We start from the raw sequence: 27,592 nt of genomic DNA, 5'->3' as shown, positions 1-27,592 counted from the left end.
GATATTTTTGTTTGTTATTCTATACACTATTATAATATCAAATTTCTTCAATAGAGTAGAGATATTGGGAACTGCAGATGCTGGAGAATCCAAGATAATAAAGTGTGAAGCTGGATGAACACAGCAGACTTGTGGTCCTGAGATGCTGCTTGGCCTGCTGTGTTCATCCAGCTTCACACTTTATTATCCTGGATAGAGCAGTCTGTACCTAGTTTTGCAATTTATTGCGTGGATAGAATATACCAACAGTAACAGAAGCAAAATCACAATAGAATAATGATCTGTTTGATTTTTGCCTTCTCTCTTCTTTTAGTACTCGTAGCATTTTTGCATTATTGTTATTCTTGCTTAGTTTCATTTGTGCCTGTCCACTCATAGATATATTGCCTCCAACTCTGCTCCCACATATTATGCAATCTCCTCTGTTGAACCTCAGGGCATGGTACATAGTTTCCATCACTTTCGTTTGTATGTTTCTAATTTGCACAGTTATCAAGGAGCATGGGATCAAGCACACAGATACCTATCTCTAATGTTATACTTCTCCTTTCAAGTTTGACAGTAAGGGTACATTTCCTGCCATCGAAATTAGACGAGCTGTAACTTAGTTTAGAATAGGCTGAACTAATTAACCAGAGTTCATGAAAACAGATTCTTCCATTTGTAATTTGCACCTCCAATCAGAAGCATAAAACTCAGCAATCTTCTAAAATTACCTAAGCTCTGGAATCCTCCAGTGAGTTGAAGAATCACACTTGACACTGCCTTTAAGAAAAGGAGACAATATCAGGAAATTGTAGGTCACTTATTGAACATCTGTTATCGGGAAATTGCAGGAATGCATTATTTAGGAAGTACAGCTAAGGAAATTAGAAAATCATTGTAACTGTCAGACAGAGTCAACAAGGTTTTCATTAAGGGAAATTTTGTGTGAAAAATTTATTAGATTTCTTTTACGGCTGTACAAAGCAAAGAGAATGAGTAGAGGTAGTATATGTGGATTTCTGAAAGGTATTGACTAAGGTAGCACATTTTTTAAAAGATTACCTGCAGAAGAGAAGAGCAGATGGTAATATGGCAGATTATTAACATAGCCTCTTTCTGCACAATGGGGATTTTGTTAAGCCCGTTGAGTCTACACTGACCATCTGAAAAGCATCCCACCCTATCTCTGTTACCATGGCTAATGCACCTACCCTGTACAACTGTAGACACCATGGGGCAATTTAGCTTGGCCAATCTACTTAACCTGCACAATCTTTGTATCATGGGAGGAAACTAGAGCACTCAGCGGAAATCCACGCAGATGTCAAACGTGCAAACTCCACACAGACAGTTGCCCAAGGCTGGAATTGAACCCGTGTCTCTGATGCTGTGATGCGGCAGTGCAAACCACTGTACTAGAAAAAGCAGGAGGATAAATGGGTTATATTGGCAAACTGTAAATAGTGGAGGGCTACAGACACCATTGGAGAATCTATGTATTTTGGCCTTAAGTAGGCAAAATTGAGATGTTTGTCCCGAGTTCTAAGTTGCTTACAGCCAGATTGCAGTTTCTCCTGTATTTCAGCCTGCTGTTAATGCGTGGGAAGAACCGCTCTTTCTTCTCTCTCTTTCCCACCCACTACACCTATTGCAACTTCTAAGAATCTTGGGATCCTCCCAGTACATTCATATGGTGGCCAGAAGTCATTATGCACTCTTCTTAAATTTTCATAACATTAGCCAACCAATGACCAAAGGGTAGGCTGGCCATTGAGTTAAGATTGGAAGATGAACTCTTGAAGCTAAAAAACAAATATGAGGTTCTCCAGATTACAAGTGGAAAGATAATAGTTCTGCAAGTAAACGAGGATTGATGAACCCCAAAGCTGCACCATCTGCTCACAGCCTTTTTAAACTTTAAATACAAGATGGACCTAGTAGCTGGGCCACTATTGTGGAAAATGAATTCTACAAATAGTGACCTGAGGTTACAGCTGAAACCAAGTAAACAGGGTGTCTGCTAACCCTGCCTAGAGCAAGATAACTTCTCCCTGCACCCCACTCACTCTCCCCACCCCCAAAAAAAAGCCCAACACCAAACTCCTCCTGCCACTGGTAGGCCACAGCAGCAGTTGCAAAAGTTCCTTTCCCCACAGTCTGACTGTAAAATCTGTTAGCCCCCAAGTTGGCCTTAAGTGGTCATTACCTTTGATGTTATCATTCCAGGAGATTTTTTCCCCCATCAGTGATGAGTGAGTGTTTGCGTTTTGGTAATGTGTTCACATTTGCATTGAAAAAAATCTCCTTCCAATTGAACACAATTTTCTGTTTGTTTATTGATGGACTTTTTAATGACTTATTTTCTGAACTGCATTCAATAATTGCTTCGTAAAAAATGAGACTTTAATCCAACGGAGTTACATTAATTATTGATAAAGCTTTTACATTTTGAAATATGGTAAACAGTATTCATAGAGATGTATTTGCAGTTATGGACTAAATACATTTTGATTGTTTTAATCATTACTATATCAGTGAAATATAGAAATAATTTTAAGTATTCTAAATTTTTCACCCTTGAGATCAAGGCCATGCTTGTTTTTAGACTTTCCTACATTTCGGATTACTCATTACCGAACACGTGTGAACTCTCAGTAGATTCCTGGCCTGTATTCAAAATGCAAATTTGCAATTGAATGGTTCAATTGACACCCCCCACAAACGAGTGCTGTCAAATGCTGTCAAAGGTGCCTGTTGAGTGCAAATAAATGCTCTAAGTGTGCGGCACTCAGCATAAAACATCTTATTTCTGGATAGGCGAATTTGAGATAACGTACCTGAAGTTCGTATCCTTCCTTTTTTATTTGTATCATGCATTTATCGTTCTGGTCCAATTTTAATATCATTGCCATTGTGCAAGTTAGACATTAACAAACCAAGTTACAGCAACAAAGATGTACAAGCCACACCATTAACTATTTTTGAGTTGCTGTCATCAAGTGGACATTAATTCCTATACATCTGCATGCCAACTTCAATGAATGACATGATGTACTTCAGTGCAATTAAATGTATCTTAATTGATTTGGGATGTTTCTGGAAAATGTGATCCATGCTTTTTAAATGCAAGTTCTTTCTCCATCAACCAATTTTAGATCGTGCAGTACATTTATCGTGAAGCACTCTGGTCTATTGCAAGGAAAATCAGTTAATAGTAGTTCCTATTTCCATGGAAAATCGTCAGTGCTGGTGTTATCAGAATCCTCTTTCTATTTTCTAGTTACTTTTGTTTCAGTGTTTATCTCTGAATTCCAAGGTACCTTTTTCTGGAATGCTCCTGCCTAGGCTCACGCCCAGAAGGGCTCTGAGAGCTAGGGAAAAACGTAAAACTAGCTAAACATAATTTCTACGGTGTTTAATTAATGTTTTCCCCTCATCTTGACCGGAAAAATAAAATTCCTGAAAGTTTGAATGAAGACCGGAACTGTATTACAATAGTTTTTGTTCTGAGACGAGAAAAGATGCTAAGAATACCTTTCAGTAACTACTCACGTTTTTACGGTTGTTGCACAGACCCTAGTTAGTCGTCTCAAGGAAAACCTGGAAAAGCTGGGAGAAGAAAGAGATCAAAGGGCAGCTGCTGAAAATCGGGAAAAGGAGCAAAATAAGCGATTGCAGCGGCAGCTCAGGGATATAAAGGAGGAACTGGGAGAACTTAGCAAGAAGGAAGCTGAAGCCAGTCGGAAAAAACATGAGCTGGTAGGAACCTTTAGGCCATTAGTAGTTTTAATATTTGAAGAACATAAATTTTTAGCAATGCAGCTGTTGGAGTTTTGCTATTAAACAATATTAACAAAGCTATAGCTTATCTGAGTTACTCGTAATCTGAAAAGGAAACAATGTGTGTATTTATACAAGTGCACGTTATCGATTGCAGAGCTATCTCGTGCAAATTCTAGATAATTCTCAGACACATTAGGTGACAGTACATTTACAATCACTGAATCATGCAATCAAATGTACTGAAATTAAATCTATTCTGTTGTATGTATATACATCAGAATTATTCCTTGTACTAAAAGGCACCATTACACTTTTTTTAAAAGAAAAGTAACATTTGCAGGTGCTATCACTGCTAGGATTTTTTTTGGCTTGTAACATGATGGTAAACTAGGATATCTCTCTTTTGGCTAAAGAGGGAATCAGCTGCCTCGTCTAAATGGCAGTTTTTGATATCAACCTAAATTAATGGGAATTTGCATGCCCCTACCTTGTTGATGATCAGAACAATGAAAAATGTAACAACAAAAAAATAAGAGCAGGAATAGGCCATTCAACCATTGAACCTGCTCCCAAATTTGTTATGATCATGGCTGGTCATCCAACTCTGTGTTTTGTTCTGATATCCTTTCATCCCTTTCAGTCTGTGGCAGAGAATTCCACAGGCTCATCTCTCTGGATAAAGAAATTTTTCCTCATCTAAGTCCCAAGTGGCCTGTCTCATATCCTCAAACTGTGACAGTTGTTCTGAACTGCTGGTCATCTGGAGCATCCTTCTTGCATTTACCCTGTTTAGTCCTGTTAGAATTTTATAGGTTTCCATGAGATTTCCCTTTATTCTTCTAAATTACTGTGAATATGGTCCTAACCGATCAAGTCAGTCTTCATATTTCAACCCTGCCATCCCAGAAATTAGTCTTGTAAACCTTTGTTGTACAGTTTCCATAATCAAAACATCCTTCCTCCGGTGAGACCATGACAGCATACAATACTTCATGTGTGATTTCGCCAAGATGCTGTACAATTGGACCGAGGCTTCCCTGCTCCTGTAATTGAATCTTCTTGCTATGAAGGTCAATATATCATTTGCCTTCTTCATTCCTGCTACACTTGCATGCTTACTTTCAGTGACTGAAGCGCAAGGACACCCAGGTTTCATTGCACACCTCCTTTTCTCAATCTATTGCCATACAGATAATAATCTGCCTCTCTGTTTTTGTTAACCTCTCATATATTCGCAATGCACTTCAAATGCCATGAACCCTAAGCCCTGACATGTTCATGTGCACTTTTGAACAGAGACTTGTAGGTAGTAAGTAGGAAAGATTGTAAGCTTTTCCTTATTTGAAGACATTTTATCAATCCATCACTTGGGCTTCTTTCATAGGAAATGGATATTGAAAGCCTTGAAGCTGCAAATCAGAGCCTACAATCTGATCTTAAACTTGCTTTTAAAAGAATTGGAGACTTGCAAGCAGCAATTGAAGATGAAATGGAAAGTGATGAAAATGAAGATCTTATCAACAGGTATTTTGTCTATCTTGGGCTTGATTTGAAGTGTTGTTTTTCACAATTTTTTTTTCATATCTACCTAGACAAACATTGTTTCAAAGATGTAAACAGCATAAAAAAACCGCCCTTCTACAATTGCCTGCTATGACATTTTGTGCAGACTTTAGTTTTAACACACATGCAATATCTTTAGCCGCAGAACAATATTTTGGACAACTTTTCAATCTTGTTTGGCTGCATGATAAAAACATTTCTCACATTTAAAATTTAAGGCAAAACTATAAGCTCAGTTTCTAGTAGCAGTGTTGTGCTGCAATATTTCATTGTGTTGCTACGTGAAGTTCAGAAAATAGTTCTCTGTGTGTACATAAGTGCTAATAATTTAGTCAATGTATAGAAAAAGTGCCTTAGAAATTTGTACGTATTTTGTTTTAACAAAAATCTAATTAGTTAGCTTGGCTTTTTTTATTTGTTTTAACTTTAAAATATTAGATGTGCACAATCAATATACCTTTTAAAACAAAGGCAGTTTCATTTCAGCCACTGTTTGCAGAATGTTTGTCTTCATTTCCTTTTTATATTTGTCAATTTATTTGCAGTAGCATTTTCTTGTGTACGTTATTCATGTGTATCAAGTTATCTCCCCTTCTGCACCCCAGAATTGTTTATTTTTGGGCATTTTGTGCTTGCTTTTATTTACAGTTTGCAAGATATGGTCGCAAAGTATCAGAGAAGAAAGAATAAAATGTGAGAACTCTAAGTGAATGATTTCAAACATATCCAAAATAACCCAAGCATGATGTTAACTTTGTTTCTACTTGCATGACATCAGATTTAAAGCAGAAGAGTGCATGTGTGTATGAATCACATTCTACCAAATGAGATCCCTACCCTTTTCAAGAAGTAGTATCATTTTGGCTAATATATTTGGGTTATTCAATACAATAATTATCAATATCAAGGACATCAGCTTGTGAAAAACAATGGAACAACAAAGTTGAATGTACTTCTAATGGTGATCCAAAAAGTATCTGTTCTGTGAACAATTTTAAAGCCAATATAAATCACTTTGTATGCTTTATTATAATTATATCATGTTTAATGGGTTATCAACAAGGACATAATTGAGTGCATCAATTGAGTTTTCCTAACAGTGCTCGTAACTAAGTTTAAAACTGCAGTAACCAATAGGAATTTCATTGCCATTATACACATCCAGGCAAATAAATTGTAGTTATATAGTAGATATAGTTTTACAGCAGTTAATATAAGTTTATTCATGCGCTAGACATGGCTATAGAATCATACAGTATGGAAACAAACCTTTTGGTCCAACTGATCCATGCTGACCATGTCCCCAAACTAAACTAGTCCCATATGCCTGCATTTGGCCCATATTCTTCCAAAATTTTCCTATTTATGTACTTATCCAAATGTTTCTTAAACTTTGTAACTGAACCTGCATCTACCACTTCCTATGGCAGTTCATTCCCCACACAAACCACGTTCTCGGTGTTTAAAATAAAGTTACCTCTCGTGTCCTTTTCAAATCTCCTCACCTTAAAAATATGCCCCCTAGTTTTTAACTCCCCCATCTTAGAGAAAAGACCTTTTGCTATTCACCTTATCCATGCCTGTCATGATTTTCTAAACCTCTTTAATATCACCCCTCAATCTCCTGTGCTCCAAGAGAAAAATTCCCAGCCCATTTTTATAACTTAAACTCTCCGTTCCCAGCAACACCCTGGTAAAGATTTTCTGAACCCTCTCCAGATTAATAATATCTTTCTTATAACAGGGTGACCGGAATTGTGGGATAGTAAGAACTGCAGATGCTGGAATCAGGGATAACCATAGTGTGGAGCTGGAGGAACATAGCAGGCCAGGCAGCATGAGAGGAACAGGAAAGTTGATGTTTTGGGTCGGGACCCTTCAGAAAATTGTTCAGAAAACTGTTGACCAGAATTGTGGTTCATGTGTAGAATGAACTTCAACGGGAAGTGGTGGATGCATGTACAGTTATAATGTTTAAAAGACATTTTCGATAAGTACATGAATAAGAAGCATTTGGATGGATATAAACCAAGGGCTGGCAGGTAGGTAGGACTAATTTAGTTTGGAATTATGGTTGGCATGGACTGGTTGGACCAAAGAGTTTGTTTCCGTTCTCTAGACTCTACAACTTCACACAGTCCTCCAGAAGAGGCCTAACCACCATCCTGTACAACTTCAAAATGATACCCCAACTCCTACACTCAAAGGTCTGAACAATGAAGGCAAGCGTGCCAAATGACTTCTTAACCACCGTGTAACTTTGAAAGAATTGAGTATCTGAACCCCTAGGTCTTTCTGTTCTACAATACTACCCAGGCCACCACCATTAATTGAGTAAGTCTTACCCTTGTTTGTCTTATACCTTGCACTTATCCAAATTAGACTCCATCTGCCAGCCCTCAGCCCATTGACCCAATTGATCAAGATCTGTTTGTAATCTTAGATAATCATCTTCAGTGTCCACTATACCACCAAATTTTGGTGTCATCTGCAAATTTACTAACCATGCCTTCTATATTTTTATCCAAATTATTTATATAAATCACAGACTCATTCTTCATTGGATTAAGTGCCCCAGTTAAGTGTCAACCACATTGCTGGTGGTCTGGAGTCATACGTAGGGCAGACCAGGTAAGGATGACAGTTACTTTCCCTAAGGCTTGTAAGCAAACCCGATGTCTTTTTCCAGCAAATGACAGTGCTTTCATGGTCATCATTACACTCTTAATTCCAGATTTTTTTTATCATTGAGTTCAAATTCCATCATCTGCCATGTCAAAATTTGAAACTGAGTCCCCAGAACATTACCTGGGATCATTGCACTGGATTACAAATCCAGTGTCAATGTTGTCTATTTCACAAGACCATTGTCTCCCTATAGAGCTATTGTTTTCATTTCTTTTTTACTAATTGCAGTGTAATTTTAAAGATTAAAAAATTAACTACAAAGACCTGAACTAAATATGGTAGTTCATCAGATTTTTGTTTTACTCAGTCTGTTTCTGTTATGACACAACTCCATGTTCATCACATACTGAGGTAGGTCTTAAACCTGGACTTTCTGCTGAGGGGCAGTATTGTTATGCAACAAAACCTTTAGAAATTACCTGTTGTCGTATTATGTACCTTTCTAAAAATGGATTGTGGGAATTGGGTAACTGAATAGATGAAGAACTGGCTTTTTCTTCCTTGTAACTTGCATTTAAATTTAGCCCATTTTAATTTGATAGAAGTTTTCTGTCTGCTGTCAGTAAAGATCCTATGTAGAATGAGTTTAGGCAATCTCAATGAATTTCTTGGTGGGCATGATCATGTAGCACAAAATAATATGGCTAATGGGGAAGAATTTTCAAATTGGCCTTAGTAAGTGATCTGTTATATTCTTGACTTAGTGCTGGTGCTCAATACCTGAAATGGAAACCATTGTTCTCCCCAAAGTGAACACCTTTCACCTTGACCACAAGAAAATGCTTTAACATAACCTTTTACATGTTCAGGTCAGTAAAAGTGGATTAAAACTTTCTTTTTTGTCCAGAAAGTTGATGCAATTATTGCATAATGCTCCATTAATATATGAAGAAAGTATCTTCTGATTTTGTTCACATAAACTTGAAAAATGAAACAAAACAAAGTACTTAGCTCATTTCCAACAGTATACTTTTACGTTATGTCTTTATTGTGCAACAGAAATTTCAGTCCTTCCAAAGCACATCTTATTTATCCTGCATTGCACTCTACCTTTTCTCCCCTTGGGTGTGCACTACCCTGGTAGAGCTACATTTTTACTTTCCATTTATGGTTGTGGTTATAAAGGTAGCCTACCAATCTGTTTGATTCACCTTTCTGAAGATGCGATGCAATTGAAACATAGTAACATGCCACAGAAAAAATGTATTTCCTTGCTGCCTGTGATCAATGTATTTTGTCTGTAAGAGATTTCTTTCTGTCTAGATAGTTATCCCAATTTTAAGAATTCCAGCAGCATGTTTTTGAGTTTTAAACTAAAGAAAGTTATATACTATCTCATATTTGCCTTAGAGGTTTAAAGATGTATCATCATTAACTCAACCCATACATCCTATCAGTCACCCCCAAGACAAGGTACGAATTTAGAAGAAAGTGATGTAATTAGAGCTCATAATTTTCTCAGTCTTATCTGGAGCTGGCCTGTAGTTTCTTAGGTGATTTGCTCCTTAGGTTAGAGTGAAGGTCTTGAAAAGCAGTGCATTTTGACCAAACTGTGAAGCTGTCATTGAATTATACAGTTGTAGTTAACTACATGATATTTGAAGATTTGGAAGCTAAGAAAATGCAGAGGAGTATCACTTGTAATCAAAGATGATATCGATGTGATAGTGTTATGAAATTGGGTGGAGTGGTTGTGAAGTGGAAGGCAGAAAGCTGTAATGTATGGCCCCTTGAAGAGATTTGTGCTTAGTCAGTAGTTACAATTTTTTTTTAAAACGTATGTCTGTGAGCAGCACTGATGTTCCTAGTACAGAGAGCCTCAAAAAGTGAAACAAATTCATTGGGGGGAAAAAAAGCCTTACAGGTGGCAGGCAAAACAGCAGTCTTGTTCTGATGTTGTGACAATGAGTTTTAATTTGACCAATTAATTTAAAACCAAACTCCACGATTCAAAGCCAAATGAATGTAAACCTGATGGTGTTGACAACCTGAAATCAATCATATTATAAGAATTTGATTATGTCAATATGGGGATATAAGATGAGGGCATTTGGAAAATCAGAGCGCCAACTACTGTCTGAAAATCTGCCATCAACCTGTTGTCAGAGAAAGCCCATCTAATTAATCAAAGGTACCATGGTAGTTTGGCTCAAAGTCCTCAATGAAGATGTTATAGATAAAGCATCCCTGACATCCCCGAATTAGTGAAAGAAAGATGTTTGTGAAGAGAATGGAAATGACAATATTCCAGAAGACAGTCTGCGAATTTGGAGAGATTAAGTTATAATTTATCGCTTCTTATTAATTGGGTTCACATTAAGGGGACTTGTCTTTATTTAAACAGCATTCTAGTAGAATTTAGAACAGTTAGAGAGCAGTTAGTAGTTTATGTGGGAATTGCCGGTTTGTTAGTAATTTCGTTGATTTGTTCGTTGTTGGGTTAAATAAATTGTTTCATGTTACTTGTAAAGTGGTGATCAGGGATGTTCTTTCTTTTAACCACTCTTGTAATAGATTGTGAGGGGAAAGATGAGCTTCTCTGGGTGTTTCTGGAGTAATTGTTAGAGTGGAACCCCTAATCCCCTCATTAAAAAATTGGGGCTTGTGTTTTAGTTTAATTGCCAGAGGGGTTAGACCATTGCCTTTTGTAACAAAAATTGGGGGCTCAAGTCCTGGATCTGGACTGATTTAGACAGATTGAGTCTGGTATTTGGACACTTCATGTACGGGTTTTGAATGGACTTGGACAGACTTGGAGATTGGTGTCCTAGATCTTTAAGTAAAACTTAAATGAGGAAAAATCTGTTTAATTTTGTTTGCTCATCGTAGGTTAAATTAAAAGTGAGGGAAATGGCTGTTAACATTGCTAAAGACGTTTTGGGGTTTGAAGATGCTTCCCAAATTTCCCAATAAAGTTTAGAAAAGCAGAGGAAGGATATTCTATTCAAATTAGCAAGCAAAATAGAATTGAGTTTAACTCTGGAGAAAAGGAAAGCTGAAATTGTAATGGAGTTAGCCAAGCAATTAGGTATATCAGAGAAGCAGCAAATGCAGTGGAGTTAGAAAAAGTTAGATTGCAAATGAGACAACTGGAATTAGAGAATGAAAGGGAGGTGAGAGAGTTTGAATTACAGTTACAAACAGAAGGGGAAGGAAGAGCCATGTTAAAAGATTAGAAAGGGAAACATGGCACTAAGCTGAGTAAAAGGAAAGAGAGGAGAGGGAGAAAGAGTTGAATTTGAGAAGTTGCAAATTGAACAGGAAAGTCAATTTAAAAGGATGGAGATGAAGGTAAAATATAGGTTTAGTGAAGAGTATGATGCTGAACAAACCCATCACAGCTAAAGACGTGATAGGGATATGTGCAAATATGTTAAAACAGCGTCAAAATTTGATGAAAAAGATGTAGAAGCCTTTTTCATTTCATTTGAAAAACTGACTAGGCAGATGAATTGGCCAGAGGATATGTGGGTAATGTTAATTCAGACTAAGCTGGTAGGCAGGGCTGTGAGGTGTTTGTAGTGCTGTCAGATCAGGTGTCAAGAGATTATGACGAGGGTAAACACATTATTTTGAGTGCCTATGAATTGGTACCAGAAGTATGTAGACAACAATTCGGAAACACGTAGAAGGAACCAGGTCAGAGTCACATCGAGTTGGAAAGAATTAAACAGAGCAACTTCGATAGATGGGTGAGAGCATTAAAGATTGAAAAGACAAATGAGGATCTTAGAGAGATTATTCTGCTGGAGGAGTTTTAAAAACTCACTTCCAGAGATGATAAGAACTCATTGAGGCACAGAACATTGCCAAAGTAAGAGAAACTGCACAGATGGTGGATGAATATGCATTAGTCCATAAATCGAAATCTAGTTTCTGACAACAATTTCATTTCATGAAGGATAGAAATTGGGAAAAAGGGAGGTCCTTCAATGAAAAGCACAATGTGGATAACACTGGGTGCAGTTTAGCACAAGTGAAACAAGAAACCCAAGAGATGAAAAAGAGGCTTCAGGTGTTTTCACTGTGATAAGGTGGGACACACAAAGTCACAGTGCTGGTGGTTTAAGAAAGGCAGTGGGAATAAGGATGTGGTAAGGGTGCTAATAAACCAGTGGGATTGGTTGAGGTAGTGAAGGAAATCCCAAAAGGAGTTGAGCTGCAGGAGAATGCACAACCTAGTTACAGGCTATTTAGTGAGACAGTGCCCGATCTCTTCAAAGTCTTCACTTATGTAGGTAAGGTTTGCTCAGTAAGAACAGGGCGAGAAGGTAAAGAAGTTACAATATTGAGAGGTACAGGAGCTAGTCAGTCTGTAATAGTAAGAGATCAAAGTATTTGCACTCCTTCTGAAATGTTACCCATTAGAGCAGGAGTCTGTGGAATAGATGGACAAGAGATTTATCACTTCCCTTTGGAAGATCAGGTTGAAAAGTCCAATCAAGACTGGGGAAATGAAAGTGGGAGTGATTGAAAGTTTGTTCTTGGAAATGACCTGGCAGGAGCAAAAGTCGGAATGATGCTCCTTGTAGTGGAGAAGCCGAAGGAAAACCGGGCAACTGAGGAATTGAAAGAAAAATATCCTGGAATTTTTCCAGACTCTGGTGACACGATCCCACAGTCGAAGGTTAAAGCAAGAGGGGAAAACCAAAACGAGATGAAGGAGTTGAGGTCCAGTTAGCTGACACCCTTTTTGACGAAATGGTCAATGAAAGATTACTGGAGTAAAAGATGACACAATAAAAGATCAATATTATTAAGCCTACTTGGAAAAAGAATCACAATGTATTCCTGAGTGTTATTATCTTAAGCATGGAATCCTAAGGCGAATATGGAGACCTTGGCAGATCAGTGCAGAGGAGAAACAGATGGAAGTACACCAGATTATGTTGCCAGTAGCATACAGGCAGGAAATATTACACATGGGTTTACTGGTAGGAGGTCATTTTGGAGTGAGGAAGACTCAGGCTAAAATACAGAAGCACTTCTATTGGCCTGGAATGTGTAAAGATGTGGTTGAATTCTGCCCTACATGTCAGATGGTAGGAAAGCCTCAGGCAGTAATAAAACCAACGCCTTTGATGCCAATTCCCATATTTGAAGAATCTTTCATGTGGGTAATGATTGATTGTGCTGGTCTCAATCCCTAAAACCAAAAGTGGGAAGCAGTATTTGCTAACCATAAAGGATGTGTCTACCACATTTCTGGTGGCAGTTCCATTTGTGGAGTGTCAAAGCAAAAAGAGTTGTGGAGGAATTGAGATAACAAGGTGTAGAGCTGCATGAATACAGCAGGTCAGGCAGCATCAGAGGAGCAGGAAAACTGACGTTTTGGGTCTGGACTCTTCTTCAGAAACTATGGAGGTGTTGGTTGTTTTCTTTACATGTTTATGGCCTACCCAGGGAGATTCAGTCAGACCAAGGGTCCAGTTTTACTGCCTAACTATTTAAGGAGGTCATAGTGTATCAAACACTTTAAATCAAGTGTGCACCATCCTGAATTCAAGGGAGCATTGGAATGGTGGCATCTGACCCAAAAGACCATGCTGAAAGCTTATTGCCAGGATTACCCGAATGATTGCGATAATATTATCCATTCGTATTGCTTGTCTTTAGAGATACCCTGAATGAATCAACTCTGTTTCCTCCATTTGAGTTGATATTCGGACACAAAGTAAGAGGGCCTTTACAATTAATTAAGGAATGGTTGATAAGTTCCAAGTCGGAGGTTTCGGTGTTGGATTATGTATCTGAGGTGAGACAAAGATTAAGCAGAATCAGTGAATTATGTAGACAATATCTGAAGGTCGCATAGCATCAAATGAAGCAAGAAGCAGATAGAAATTCTAAAATTCAGATGTTTGTTCAAGGGGATGAAATTTGTAGGAGGCCCCTTTAAAGCAAGGTATAGTGGTCCCTATAAATTGAGAAAAAGTTGAGTCAGGTGGATTTATCTGATAAGGATGCCAGATAGAAAGAAGCTTTATCAAGTATATTGTGTGAATATGTTGAAACCCTACTATGACAAGGATAGGGAACCAGAGAAACAGGTATTAGTTACTGCTACTCAAAGTAAGAAATCAGAATCTGAATCATTTGATTTTGATGTACCTTAAAGTAAGATAAATAGTGAGGAGGTTCTCCGAGAATGGGATAGGATAGTGAGTTGTCTGTCTCAGGAACAGAGAACTGAATTGAAAGACTTGTTGCAGAAATGTGAGGACCTAAGTGGGAATAGAATGAGGAGGACTAGTACTATAATGCGTGAGGTTGAAGGAGGGAATGCTGTTCTGATTAAACAGTACCCCTACAGGCTTAATCCTCTTAAAGCGCACAGTTACAACAGTAAGTGGAAGCAATGCTGCAAGAAGGCATCATCGGGCGAATCAATGTAATGGAGTTTGCCAATAGTGTTGTTTCCAAAGCTCGATGGTACTCGGCGGTTCTGCATGGATTACTGGAAGGTCGACACTGTAACTAAATTGGACTTGTACACAATTCCAAGGCTGGAGGACTGTGTGGAAAAAATTGGACAAGTCACTTACACCACCAAGTTGGACTTAGTCCATGGTTACTGGCAAGTATCTTTGTCAGAGAGCACAAAAGAAGTTTGTGCATTTGTAACCCCCAAATAGGCTTTATCAATTTAAAGTAATGCCCTTCGATATGAAGAACGCACCAGCTACATTTCAATGACGTATAGATATAGTTGTGGCAGGATTGAGTCATTGGGCTGTCTATGTAGATGATTTAGTGAGCTTTAGCCATTCGTGGAAAGATCACATGGCGTATTCGGCGGAGATCTTTGAAAGACTAAGCGAGGCAAAACTGCTTATAAACTTAGCGAAAACTGAATTCGCAAAGGTAGAAGTGATGCTCTTGGGACATGACATTGGACATGGAATGATGACTCTGAGGAACAAAAAGACGAAATGTTGGAATTTCCAAGACCGTCCTCAAAAAAAGAGGTATTTCAATTTTTGGGACTGAGCAGATTCTACCAAAGGTTTGTGCTGAACTTTAGTACCATCAGGCTTCGGAACCAACACGATCGGCAAACTCCATTACATTGACTCGCTCGATGACGCCTTCTTGCAGCATTGCTTCCACTCACTTCTGTAGCTGTGCTCTTTAAGAGGATTAAGCCTGTAGGAGTGTTGTTTTATCAGAACAGCATTCCCTCCTTCACCATCATGCATTATAATACTAGTCCTCCCCATTCTATTCCCACTTATGTCCTCACTGCTGATGGATTGCCTAAAAACAGCACAAAATTTTGGTGGACAGAACAATGCCAGGAAGCATAATAGAATTTAAAAGCCACATTAATGACTGCACCAGTTTTACCCACACTAAATTTCTCAACCTTTTAAAGATGCTATCGATTCCAGTAATATAGGGGTCGGAGCTGTTTTGATGCAAAAGAATGATGATGGAATTGAGAGGCCAATTGGATATCTTGCAAAGAAACTCAGTTTTCATCAGAGAAAACACTCTGCTGTTGAAAAAGAATTATTGAGTTTTGTGCTGGCCTTACAACTTTTAAAGGTTTATGTTACAAACAATATTTCAGAGGCGGTTGTGTATAGACACCACAATCCTCTTTCTTTTTTGGAAAAATTTAAGGCAAAAATATGAGACTTTCATTGGAGTCTTATGTTACAAACTTTTAACTTACAAATTGTACATGTTGTGGGACAGAAGAATGTCATTGGAGATACGTTATCATGCGTTTAAAGAAAATGTATAAATAAGATTGGACCATTCCAGTTATATATATTTGAATTGGTATGAAAGGTATAATTTTAGAATACTGGACTATGTATTTTGTGGTAATAGTGTTAAGATTTAGAAAAAAATTGAAGACATCTTTTCATAATGATGCTTCATTTCTTTTCTTAAGGGGGGAGGTGTTACCAAGTTGGGTAGAGTCATTGTGAAGTGGAAAGCAAGTTGTGCTTTGTCTGTAGTTACAAACTTTTACTGTGAGCAGTACTGAAGTTCCCAGCTCAGAGAGCCTCAGAAAGTGAAACAAGTGCATTGGGCATAAAAGCCTTACAGGTGGCAGGCAAAACAGCAGTCTTGTTCTGATGTTGTGACAATGAGTTTGAATTTGACCAATTAATTTAAAACCAAACTCAGCGTTTCAAAGCCAAATGAATTTAAATCTGATAGTGTTGGCAATATGAAGCAAATTACATTGTAAGAATCTGATTATGTCATTATGGGAATGTAAGACGAGGGCATTTGGAAAATCAGAGAGAGCCAACTGCCATCTGAAAGAGAAAGAAGTCGTCAGAGAAGGCCCATTGAATTAATCAAAGGCGCCATGGTAGTTTAGCTCAAAGTCCTCTTTGAAGAAATTATAGAGATAAAACATCCCTGACAACGGAATTAGTGGAAGAAAAATGTTTGTGAAGAGACTGGAGATGACAGAATATTCCAGAAAATACTGTGTGTGAACTTGGAGAGATTAAATTATAATTATTTGCTTCTTATTAATTAGGTTCATATTAGTGTCACCTTCCTTTATTTAAACTGCATTCCAGTAGAATTTAGACCGGTTTGGATGTAGTTTGTAGTCTAAGGGGGAATTGTTGGTTTGTTAGTAACTTTGTCAGGACAGAGAGCCTCAAAAGAGCCCCATAGTGTCCAGGAATGTTTAGGTTAGGTGGGTTAGACAAGGGGAATGGGTCTGGGTGGGATGCTATTTGGAGGGGTGGTGTGGGCATGTTGGGCCGAATGGCCTGTTTCCACACTGTAGGGATTCTATGATATTCTGTGATTTGTTAATTTGTTTGTTATTAGGTTAAATAAATAAATCGTTTCATATTACTTGTAAACTGGCAATCAAGGTTATTCTTTCTTTGAACCACTCTCTTAATAGATTGTGAGGGGAAAGACAAGCTTCTCTGGGTGTTTCAGGGGTAATTATTAGATGGGAACCCCTACTCCCATCAAAGAAGATTGGGGCTTGTGTTTTAGTTTAATTATCAGAGGGGTCGGCTACTCCCCATCATAACAATAGTTAGAGATGACTTGGTTCCAGAGATCAGGATTTCTAGTCATTTTACTTGGATATTAGGAATATTGGAGGGAAAAATGATCACTTTTCGGTGTGATCTGCGGATCCCCAAACAGTAATCACAATACAGGGAGAGGTTTGCAGGAACATGTTGTGCTTATGTTTAAGGAGTTGCAATAATGAAGTAACTTTAATCTATACGTAAACTGGAAAGATCAGATTACAAATAGTAACCTTGATGAGGATTTCATGGAATGCTTTCAAGATTAGTTTCTTAGACTAGCTTATTCTGAAAGTGACCAGACAGCAAGCTATAATTGGTATTGTGAAATACAAGATTAGCTAATGATCTCTGAGGAAAAAATACATTTTAGGTAGAAGAGAACATAATCTGACCAAATTTTACTTCCAGTTTGAAGGTGAGTCTAAGATTAGTAATTTTAAACAAGAAGATTATGCATTCATATTCAAAGTTTCTTTATCTCAGCCATGTTCTCAGCAATAAGTGTTTAACAGTCATCTCCACTCTAAGCACTTCTTCCATTGCTAATTTTAGACATGATTTGCAAGCACTCTATTTTAGGTGACTTTAAAGTTGATTCTCCAGTTGAACTCAAGTAATTCCTTGAAAATGATGCTGTTCACTGGGAGTAACCAAGTGATATTCTGAACTGTTACTAATCTGAGACAGCAAGGTGTAGCGCTGGATGAACACAGCAGGCCAAGCATCATCAGAGGAACAGAAAAACTGACGTTTTGGGTCTGGACCCTTCAGGAAAAAAAGGTTTCTTTTTTTTTCTGAACAAGGGTCTAGAGACCCGAAACATTAGCTTTCCTGCTACTCTGATGCTGCTTGGCCTGCTGCATTTATCCAGCTCTACATCTTGTTGTCTCAGATTCTCCAGCATCAGCAGTTCCTACTATCTCTGTTACTAATCTGACTTTGCCTGAAGTCCTTCAAGACAGGAGAAAGACTCATAGCAAAGTTGTATGTTGAAAAGTCACAAATTTTGTTGTAGTTGAGCATATTATCACAAATGTCACACAATAAACTAACATCACAATTGATGGCATTGGAGTTTTATACAGCATGTATTTGAGCTGTTAGAGTAGAAATAACGCAAGTTTGAGCCTTGGTTTGTGCTAAACTTTCTTGGACAATTGGCCTCAGGATTAAATAGGGCAACCTCATGCAGGTTAGCTCTTTCATGTGGTTATTTGGGAAAAAGTGGTTATAGCCTTACTGGACCATTACATCAGAGAGAAGCGACTGATGATTTAACCTGACGGTAACCATTTTTCAAGCAAGGGAAGATGTTGATGAGTCCTTTGTGGTAACCAGCTGGTGCAGAAGTTGAACCCATTCTGTTGGCATCACTCAGCATCACAAATCAGCCATTCAGCCAACTGGGATAACTGTTATTCAGTGACCTCTGCTGGATATGAAAGCGTGGACTTTGGTTGAGGACAGAATTTGGCTCACCTATCATGCCCTAATGCCCAAAAAGCATGCCAACACTTTTATCATGATTGACAAATGAATTCTCTGTGGAGAACGGAAATTACCACTTTGAGTCCAATATGACTCCTCTTCAGAACTGGAGAATTTTGTTTTCGGCCCTGAAGAAGAGTCATGTCAGACTTTAAAAATTAACTCTTTGATTTACGAATGATAGTGTTTCAAAAAAAGAAAAGATTAAACATATTAAACAAAAATAAGGGCACATTGTACCTTTCTACTTATTATAACAGTTGGAAGTAAATTTCATACAGATCTCTCATTGGTAGGGAAACAAATTATTTGTTTCTGTCAGAATTGTGATCTGTTATTTATGATGAAAAAATTATGATTTTAAGTATAACTGTCATTATAAGTATCGTTGTTTTACAAGTAGCATGTCATTGTACTTTAACAAGGTGGACTATTTTAAAATATCTTTAAGAGACATACTTAAGATGTCAGCCCTGTATTATAGCATGGGACCTGTGGGCATAAACGTCTCAAACTCCATCTTAATTTGGACCATTTACAGCGTATGTCTCTGGAAGTATGTTACTTTTCCCAAATAGCCTAATACTATCCCAGACACTTTGGTGTTTGTGAATCTAAAATTCATACATAAAGGAGTTATAATAAACATCTGTTGGATCTTCAATACCATGTTACCCACCACTAGTTCTTATGTTATGGCAGATAACATAAACATTACTGCATCAGTTATAAATACTTTGCTCAAGGCAACAAACTCTCATATAATTGCAAATGGGCCTGTTACTTTTACTAACTGCTTCTGCAGATTAGAAGTTATAATCCAAATTCATGTTAAATCATGCAGAAAGCTACTAACAGCTGCTGAATGCTGGAAAGAAACACCAGCAATATATATGTAATTTGGCCCCCTTGCTGTTTTGAGTGTTCTATTCTCCTTTTTCTTTTAACCTGAATGCACTATCAGTCCGCAAAGGGAGATGCATAAACATTGAAACATGTTTTCTCAATGTATGTCTTGAAACAGTGAGGGTGATTCAGACACGGATTCTGAAGTTGATGAACGTGTTGATGATGTCAAATCCTGGCTATCAAAGAACAAGGGCTCCGCCAAAACATATTCCGATGATGGAAGCCTAAAAAGTTCAAGGTTAGTAGAAAATCTGAATTAATTCAATAGGTTTTTTAAAGATGGTAAATACTTCACTCACCAAAATTTACGTAAATATGTATTAACTTGTATTATTTTAGTAAAATATCAAGTTGCATTTTAATATGGCCTACCAATATTTTTCTCATAACTATTTTGTATTTGTCAGTAAGTAATATTCCTTTTATGTATTATGAAATAAAGTTTAAAAGATAATCACTAGAAACTGCTCTAAAATTGCTTGCTTATTTGGTTACTTGGACATATATCCAGTCCCAGGCAGGACATTGGACATTTCATAAAATCTTTTTCCATGCTTCCATGTCATTCGTCTCAAATTGAGCCCATCACAACCATCTACTTCAAAACTATTTTTATGTGCCTTTAGCATTTTCCACCCATTTTGTTGCCTATTACTACTGCTGGTGTTTAATTTTGTACAATGTACATATTTACTTTTATGATTTAATCTTAATTTGATTTTCTTTCTCTTTGTTCCCCATTTGTCTGTTAACCAGATTTTCTCTTAGTTTGGACCTGAAAGAGGGAAAGGAAGGGAAAGAATTAAAGGAAGGGAAGGAAGTGGAGGACGGTAGACCAGTTTCTGTAATGAGTTCTCTCAGCTATCGTAAAAGAGGGAATATGAAGGACTGTGTTAGTGGTAAAAGCAATAATGACCTCCTTCTGACAGCACTCAGTAAGGAACGGTCAATATCACCAGATAGGTCATTCCGAAAGATAAAGAAGACCACCAGTACAGACAATTTGACTGACAACTTCTCTGTTATTTCTTGGAAAAAGTCCCAAGGTGTTGAAGACATGGATGATAGGGGGTCTGTCATTTCTCAGGCGTATTCAGAGGCCACAAGTAGAGCTAGAAAAGGACTGGACAAGAGATGGGCCATGACCAGTCCTGATTTTGATAAAGCTTCTACAGTATCAGTTCCTGTGAGTCATATTTCAACACGGCGATGCTTGGAAGCTGAGGATGATGTCAAGTCATCTGTGAGTTTTGCTATAAACAGCCCTTCATCTAGCCTGAGACGAAGTCTTTCACGACTTGATGACAATCAGACTGATTTATTCAGTCCGGTTAGCCCATTGCTGAACCGTAAATCAGAAGTAGGAATGAAAAGCCCTACACTTAATGGTCGCATGGATTCAAGATTATCTTTCCCTAAAAGTAGATTTGGTGAGGTGGATGATGATGCTGCTGTCAGTGTAGTGCTAAGTGAAAGATCATCATATAGCCACCAATCAGGACGCAGCTATAGTGTTCCTCCCAGACCTAGATCTTCTGCTTCAGATGATATACAACTGGATAGTTCTAATGTAAAACCTGTGGGCCACAGAAATTATTTGGATCCCGGTTTAGAAGCTGCCATTAATGAAGTTCTGAATTATAAACCAATTACGTTCAAAAGAACAAGTCTCGACCCAGACACTGAAGAAGATGAGGAAAAGATAAATAAACATCCATCCATCCCTCTAAGATCCTCTTCTTGTCTAGATTTCAGTAAGCCACAAAGTAAGAAAAGCAAAAGCAAAAGCAAAAAAAGCAAAAGTTCAGATTCTGAATCACCTGAATCAGAAAGTGAGCAAAGAAAGAAAGGCTCCAAGAAACACTCTAAGAAGTCTAAGAAGAAATCCAAAAAAAAGGAAAGTGACTCGGAGTCATCAGAATCATCGTCCAGTTCCTCCTCTTCAGGGTCTACAGTTTCATATCGAAGTATCAGACGTGGTGCAAAAAAGAGAGAATCTAATTCAGAAGATGAATTTGACAAAGAAAGCAAAGCTGAGAAGTCTGGAAAGAAAACAAAGAAAAGCAGCAAAAATAAAATGAAGCAAGTAGACAGTGTGATGATGAAGTATTTATACAGACCAGAAAGTGACTAGTAAAGTAGGTCCATCTGACTTCTGTGTGGAATGTAGCATTGAAAATGCATGACAATTTAACTTCTCTTAACTGTTGAAAAATTACTCAGTTCATACTGTAAGCATAAGCATGCTGTATTCTGATGTAATCCAGAGCAGAACAGAGTGGTACATTGGATTGGGTATAAAAGTATCGAAATTACAGCCTCCTTTGTGGGATAAATATTGACTATTGACTCAGTCCTGTGTTAAGGACAAATTTGACCATTCAATTGGCAAAGGCACAGTAAAAACCTGGCTATAATTTTGATCAAGTTGATTTTCTCGAGCAGAGAGGCTACTGACTAGCTGATGTGGGAAATGGCAGAAATAAAAATCTCATGGTGGAGGATGCTTTTCAGAATTTAGGACGAAACATAGGATCTTTGCATCAGTGTGCACGTGCACAATTGCTTGATGTTGATTCTAAGCGCAGTAGTTACATTCAGACAGTAAGCAGGTGAGCTTGGGATTGCTAGTCATTCTCTACCCCATCTGATTTTGCTTGTCATTGTTGTTGGTAGAGAATTAAGGTGAGTGTGGCAAAAGATAAGACCCCTGAGCCAAAGCCATTCATTTCCTGTCTGGCATGATACATCATAATTATTGCTGGGTTTCTGAAATAAGAAGCATTGAACTATATAGCATTTACCCTGTTCATCAAAATCAATACATGTTTCTTATGAAACAACTTTAACTCTTCGCCAATGTTAACATCCCTCAAAATTAGTACTAAAAGTACGTGCTAAGCATTTATTCTATGCACCTGGTGTAAAAGTTAATCAATCTTTGTTTTCCATTTTTCCTTTTCCATGATTTGTCAAACTTGATTTCAACCCCGTAAACATTTTGACTTACCAAACAGAGAAATACCTGACCACAAACTCACTATTTATGCTATTGCCACAAATGAAGTGTTACTCTTTTCTGACTCCAAACCAGGCAGCAGGCTAACATGAAATGTACAATTAATTGCATGTTGGGTGAATTCTTTTTCAATCATCACTAATCTTCTATTTCATAATGTAGCATGCATAATACTAGTCAATGTTTTCTATATTGCATTAACGTTTCATATGAAAAATAATATGTAATAATTTTGTATCATAAGTGAGGAAAAGAAATGTTGGCTGGTAAATAGAGCACTAAATATCTATTCCATGATAGATGGGACAGATTTTGAATAGATCTAGCATTTGAGACTGGGAATCTAAGATACAATGTAGGGCATCAGCAGCAGAATTGTATACAATCGTGATCTGCAGTCTCATGGTCTGGCATATCTCTCACTCTACCTATATCATCAAGCCAGTGGATTGAGCGTGGTTCAATGAGAAGTGAAGGAGGGCATGCCAAATGAATTAACAAGCATTGCAAAAAATGAGGGGTCAACCTGTTGAAGCAACAATACAGGAACTACTTGTAAGCCAAACAGCATAAGAAGCTTGAGAAATATAAGCAGGAGTAGGCATTGGTTCCCACAAGCCTGCCTTGCCATTCTATAAGATCAAGACTGATCTGTCCCAGGCCTACAAACCAATTCTTGTCAGCTTTCCATAGTTTTCAACTTATCTGTTTCAAAAATCTACGTATTAACTCTTTAAATACTTGGTGTGAAATCACCTTCACAAATCTCGGGTGCAGAATTCCAGACATTCACTAAACAGCCATTCATTGAGACAGCTAAGCACCTCCCCCCCCCCCAAAAAAAAAATCAATAGATCAGTTCTACAATTCTGCTAGTGACCTGGTCATGGATGGTGATGTGTAATTAAGCAACTCACTGCAGGAGGAGTTTCCATAAATAACCCTAACCTCGATGATGGAGAGGTTCAGCCTATCAGAGCAGAAAGATAAGGCTGTAATATTTACAGTGTTATTAAGCCAGATGTGCTGAGTGAATGATAGGGACATAGAAACAGGCATGAGCCATTCAGACTGTTGAGTCTGCCTCATCATTTCAGTGTGCTCACAACTGATCAAACACGTCAGTGTCTTTCACTCACCCCATCACCATAACCCAATTCACCAGTAGAAATTCGAAAAGAAAAATTCCAACAAATTCGTCAAACTTGATTTCCCATTTACAAATCCATGCTGACCTACGCCCAATCAGATCATTACAAAGCTGATGCCTATTTTTCTCATCATCTGTAATAAGTTCTACTATCTTTTCTATTACTGATGTAAGGCTAACAAGTCTGTAGTTCCTTGTTTTCACTCTGACTTCCATCTTACATAGTGCAGTGACATTTTGCTGTCTTCCAAATCCAGGAATCATTCCAGAATCTGTAGACCTTTGGAAGATTATCACCAACGCATTGACTACCTCTATAAAAACCTTCTTCAACACGCTTGGATGAAATCCATCAGATCTTGGGGAATTATCAACTTTCAGCCCCTTTAGTTTCTGCAATACAGTCATCTTACTCATGCTAATTTCTTTCAACTTCTCATTCTCCCTAGCCACTTAGATCTGTACTACTAACAGATTTCTTGCAACTTCCTTTGTGAAAATGGACACCAGCTAATAATTAAGTTTCTTGGCTATTTCATTATTTCCCCTTATAGATTCCCTTAACTCTTCCTTTAATAGACCCGTATTTGTTTTAGCCTTCACATACCTTGAGAAACTTTTTCAGTCTATTTTTATTTAATTTGCTGGAATGCATGCCTAATGTATTCTCCCTTTGTTCATCATTTTATTGTCACCTCTCTGTTGTGTTCTATAAACTTTCCAATTCTCAAGACCTTTCTTTTGTTAGCCTCCTCTGGAGATCTCTGCCATCACGGATGACGGTCTTCAGTCAATTTGATTCATTCCCTGGTTTGCTGATATTTATTATTTTCAAGTGAACAGTTTTCCTAGAAATTGATTAAAAAAGAGTTACCACTTCTCCAATGAGAGAATTTAACTTTTAATAACATTAACTTTGCTGAATCACACCACCACCTTCTCAGTAGAAACTAGGATGCACAGTAAATGCTGGCCCAGCCAGTGAAAACCCCATTTGACGAGGGATAACAAAACAAAGTTAACTCAAAAGTTTTGGGCCATGAGCTAGAAAATGAAATTGGGATTATCATATATTTATGACCAGCAGGGACATGATCAGCTGTATGACCTCCTACTGTCTAAATGTCCATGAATATCACCTGTAACTTCCGTGGCTCTAGTAAGCAAAATTTGCTGGTTCTTCAAAATAATATCAGATGAAGCCCACTGCATAGCAAATCTTCAGTTTGGAGAGAAGAAAAATGTAAATTCATCTCTCTAAATATTTAACTGTGATTAATCTTTGATCATGGTTGACCCTAAGTGTAAAGATTGATAATCTCTAGCCCAGCAATGTCCTCTGCACTAAGGATTTTGCCAAAGGATTGATTGGAAATAATAACTGCTGTTGGCATTTCTTCCATTAATTGTCAGTGGAAAATACAGTGTATTACTCCTGAGCAAGTTATTAGATGTGTATCGTTTGCTATTACTAAAACAAATCTAACTGTTTTAAGTTGATAATTCCACTGCAGTTGTAGCATGTGCACAAAATAAACCTGAGAAGGAAGTCTAATTCTTCACTCTGGAGTCGTAAGACCCTAGTTTTATCTATAATTTCTGGATGTTTCTTCAAAGCTGCAATTCTAAATGCAATATTTTAAAAATGTAGTTTTTGATTGAATGATTGGGTTTATAACAACATATTTTCTCAATTTCTTTCACAGTCCCCCATTGTATCGTCGACACATCTCTGTCATGAACTCTGACGATGAGATGGACAATATTGAAGATACCCTGAAGTCCAGGTTGTCAGCCACGTGACTGCTAAACAATAGTGACAGTGACACCAAAACTGTGGAACAAATGTATAGCTAAAAATGATGTTGTCCACAGGTTCATACTAACCAAAACAACTCAGCACATGATATTTGAATTTATTGGGCTATTACTGCAGTGATGTTGGGTTTGGTGAGATAATAAAATTAGAAGTAGGATGAATGAAATATGAGGTCTGTTGATGCTCTATCATCTTGGTAATAGTCTCGCATGATATTGATAGGTTGTATTAATTTGAAATTGAAGTTCACTACAGACTTTACTATGATTGGTATTTCTTACAAATGTGGAATCTCCTGTTTTCATCTGCATAATTTGGAAGCCTGTAAAATATGGAGGTTTGTTTTCTTTTTCTTGATTTGTTTTCAGTTGCTATGGCTGATCCTTCTTGTCAGTATTGCTTTCAAAATCTAATTCAAACTTGACTTCTCTGGTTGCAGTCTAAAGCTACCACTGAATTTTTCATGCAATTATTTTTACCTGAGCCAAAGATTAGTTTTTATTTATCTACTCTAGACTGGAAAATTGACACAGATAAGAGCAAAATAACAGAACTCTCTGGCAGCATAACTGCTGTTGGCATTTCTTCCATTAATTGTCTCAAATGATGTATGTGTGCATATGCTAATACTTTTTTGAAAATAAACAGGTTTGGTGTTGATAGTTCACTAAAGCCTGCACTCATACACAATCTGTTTATCTTATATCTTGAGCTCAAAATATAAAGTTTAATATCATATCCCCTGCATCACACATCAAATCAAATAGTTTAAAAAAAAGTTGTATATGTAATCCTCTGTAGTCAAGATTTATAGTCTAAAGGGACAAAGTAATTAGGAAAGGTGGGTATTGGGAAAAGCTGACCCTTTAGAAACTAATTTTTGTGTTCTTTTAATGTACAGACTTTCTATTTATGCTTTGTTCTCTCTTCACCATTATGCTTGGCTATTCAATGGCAAAAGTGATACAGCTCTTAATGTCAAAGAACCTGCTGCCGTTTTATCTTGATTAAATCAAAATTCAAATTGGAATCAATAAATTGGGTTAGTTTCCCTCCACATGATAACAATGCGGAAATAGTTTAGGAAGTTGCAAGGCCTGTAAACTCAGATGACTGTTGCCCTTAAATACCTAAATCATTTTCTGTCTTTAAAGGTTGGCAGATCACTTCTTCACAATGGTTACTTTTGATCTTGGATATTTTATTAAAAATCAGTTCATGTAGTATTATTGTTTATCGTTCAAAATTAGTGACCGTTGAAATCAAGGCTGGCACTTCAAAATAAAGTAATTTAAAAATCCTTGCATACACTCTCATTTTTCATCAGATTGCATGGATCATTTAAGTGACTCCTTGGAATATTAAGATGTTTCTTTATAAAGTAATTAAAGATATTATTCTGATAGTTCTCCTTGAATGCTCATTGACTTGTTATGCCATTAGTGTTTGGAATGACGTTTAACTTAAGATCTACTTTCCAGTATATAACTGTGCACTTTTCAAGAATGCAGACCATATACATTTTACTCAGTACAGATAACAGCAAACAGATTGCAGTGCTGAAAGGTTTATTAATATTTGTATTATGTTATTAAAATGGTACAATTTTATTCAGTTAGTCATAACATAGCACTGATGTATAAAATTCTGCATTTAATTGGCAAATTGGATTATTGTGATATCAGAAGTTCTGTAGTGTAGTTTCAAAGATTTCTAATAGTGTTATGGAAACAGCTTTAACAGATGAGTAAATGTGCAAGATGAGGATGGATTGAAATTGCTTTGAAAGAATGCAAACTTGAAAAAGATCATATCGTCCTCTATTAAGTGTACTTTTTGGTGACTATTTATGTGACTAAATAAACTTATTGGTTGTCTTACAAGTTCCCAAATTATTATTTTCTTCATTATGACAATTATAGCAAAGAATAAACAGAAAAATAACTTCAATATTATTTTTGTTTTCAATAATGTTTTCTCCTCATTTAAGTTAACTTAACGTGCCACAAGGAGCAGTGATGATTCACTGGTTGCTTGCTAAATGTAAGTCACATTTTAAGCAAGTTGTGTTAAAAGAATTGTCTAATTATAAAAAAATTCATGATTGTACCTATTAATTAATTATCCTCATTGATGCAATGATGTTTATTAATTACTTC

At 37.2% G+C, this 27,592-nt stretch overlaps 1 protein-coding gene across 13 annotated transcripts in view; it reads left to right on the top strand.

Moving 5' to 3' along the window:
* myo18ab (myosin XVIIIA b) overlaps positions 1-27,353 on the top strand; it is a 300,129-nt gene extending 272,776 nt beyond the window's left edge. For 4 of the 13 annotated variants that reach the window (XM_059655209.1, XM_059655208.1, XM_059655207.1 and 1 more), the window contains 6 exons: positions 3,559-3,744; positions 5,153-5,292; positions 5,980-6,024; positions 19,561-19,683; positions 20,202-21,583; positions 25,321-27,353. In XM_059655209.1, the coding sequence (XP_059511192.1) occupies positions 3,559-3,744; positions 5,153-5,292; positions 5,980-6,024; positions 19,561-19,683; positions 20,202-21,579 (1,872 nt within the window). In that variant the 3' untranslated portion in view covers positions 21,580-21,583; positions 25,321-27,353. The remainder of the gene's footprint in view (positions 1-3,558; positions 3,745-5,152; positions 5,293-5,979; positions 6,025-19,560; positions 19,684-20,201; positions 21,584-25,320) is intronic. The other 9 variants (XM_059655213.1, XM_059655212.1, XM_059655211.1 and 6 more) reach the window with 5 other exon arrangements.
* Positions 27,354-27,592: the final 239 nt, after the last annotated feature.

This window comes from Stegostoma tigrinum, chromosome 27, assembly GCF_030684315.1.
Source record: "Stegostoma tigrinum isolate sSteTig4 chromosome 27, sSteTig4.hap1, whole genome shotgun sequence".
Classification (NCBI taxonomy): Eukaryota; Metazoa; Chordata; class Chondrichthyes; order Orectolobiformes; family Stegostomatidae; genus Stegostoma; species Stegostoma tigrinum.
The sequence above is the reverse complement of the archived record's forward strand: the minus strand, read 5'-3'. Positions and strand labels throughout refer to the sequence as shown.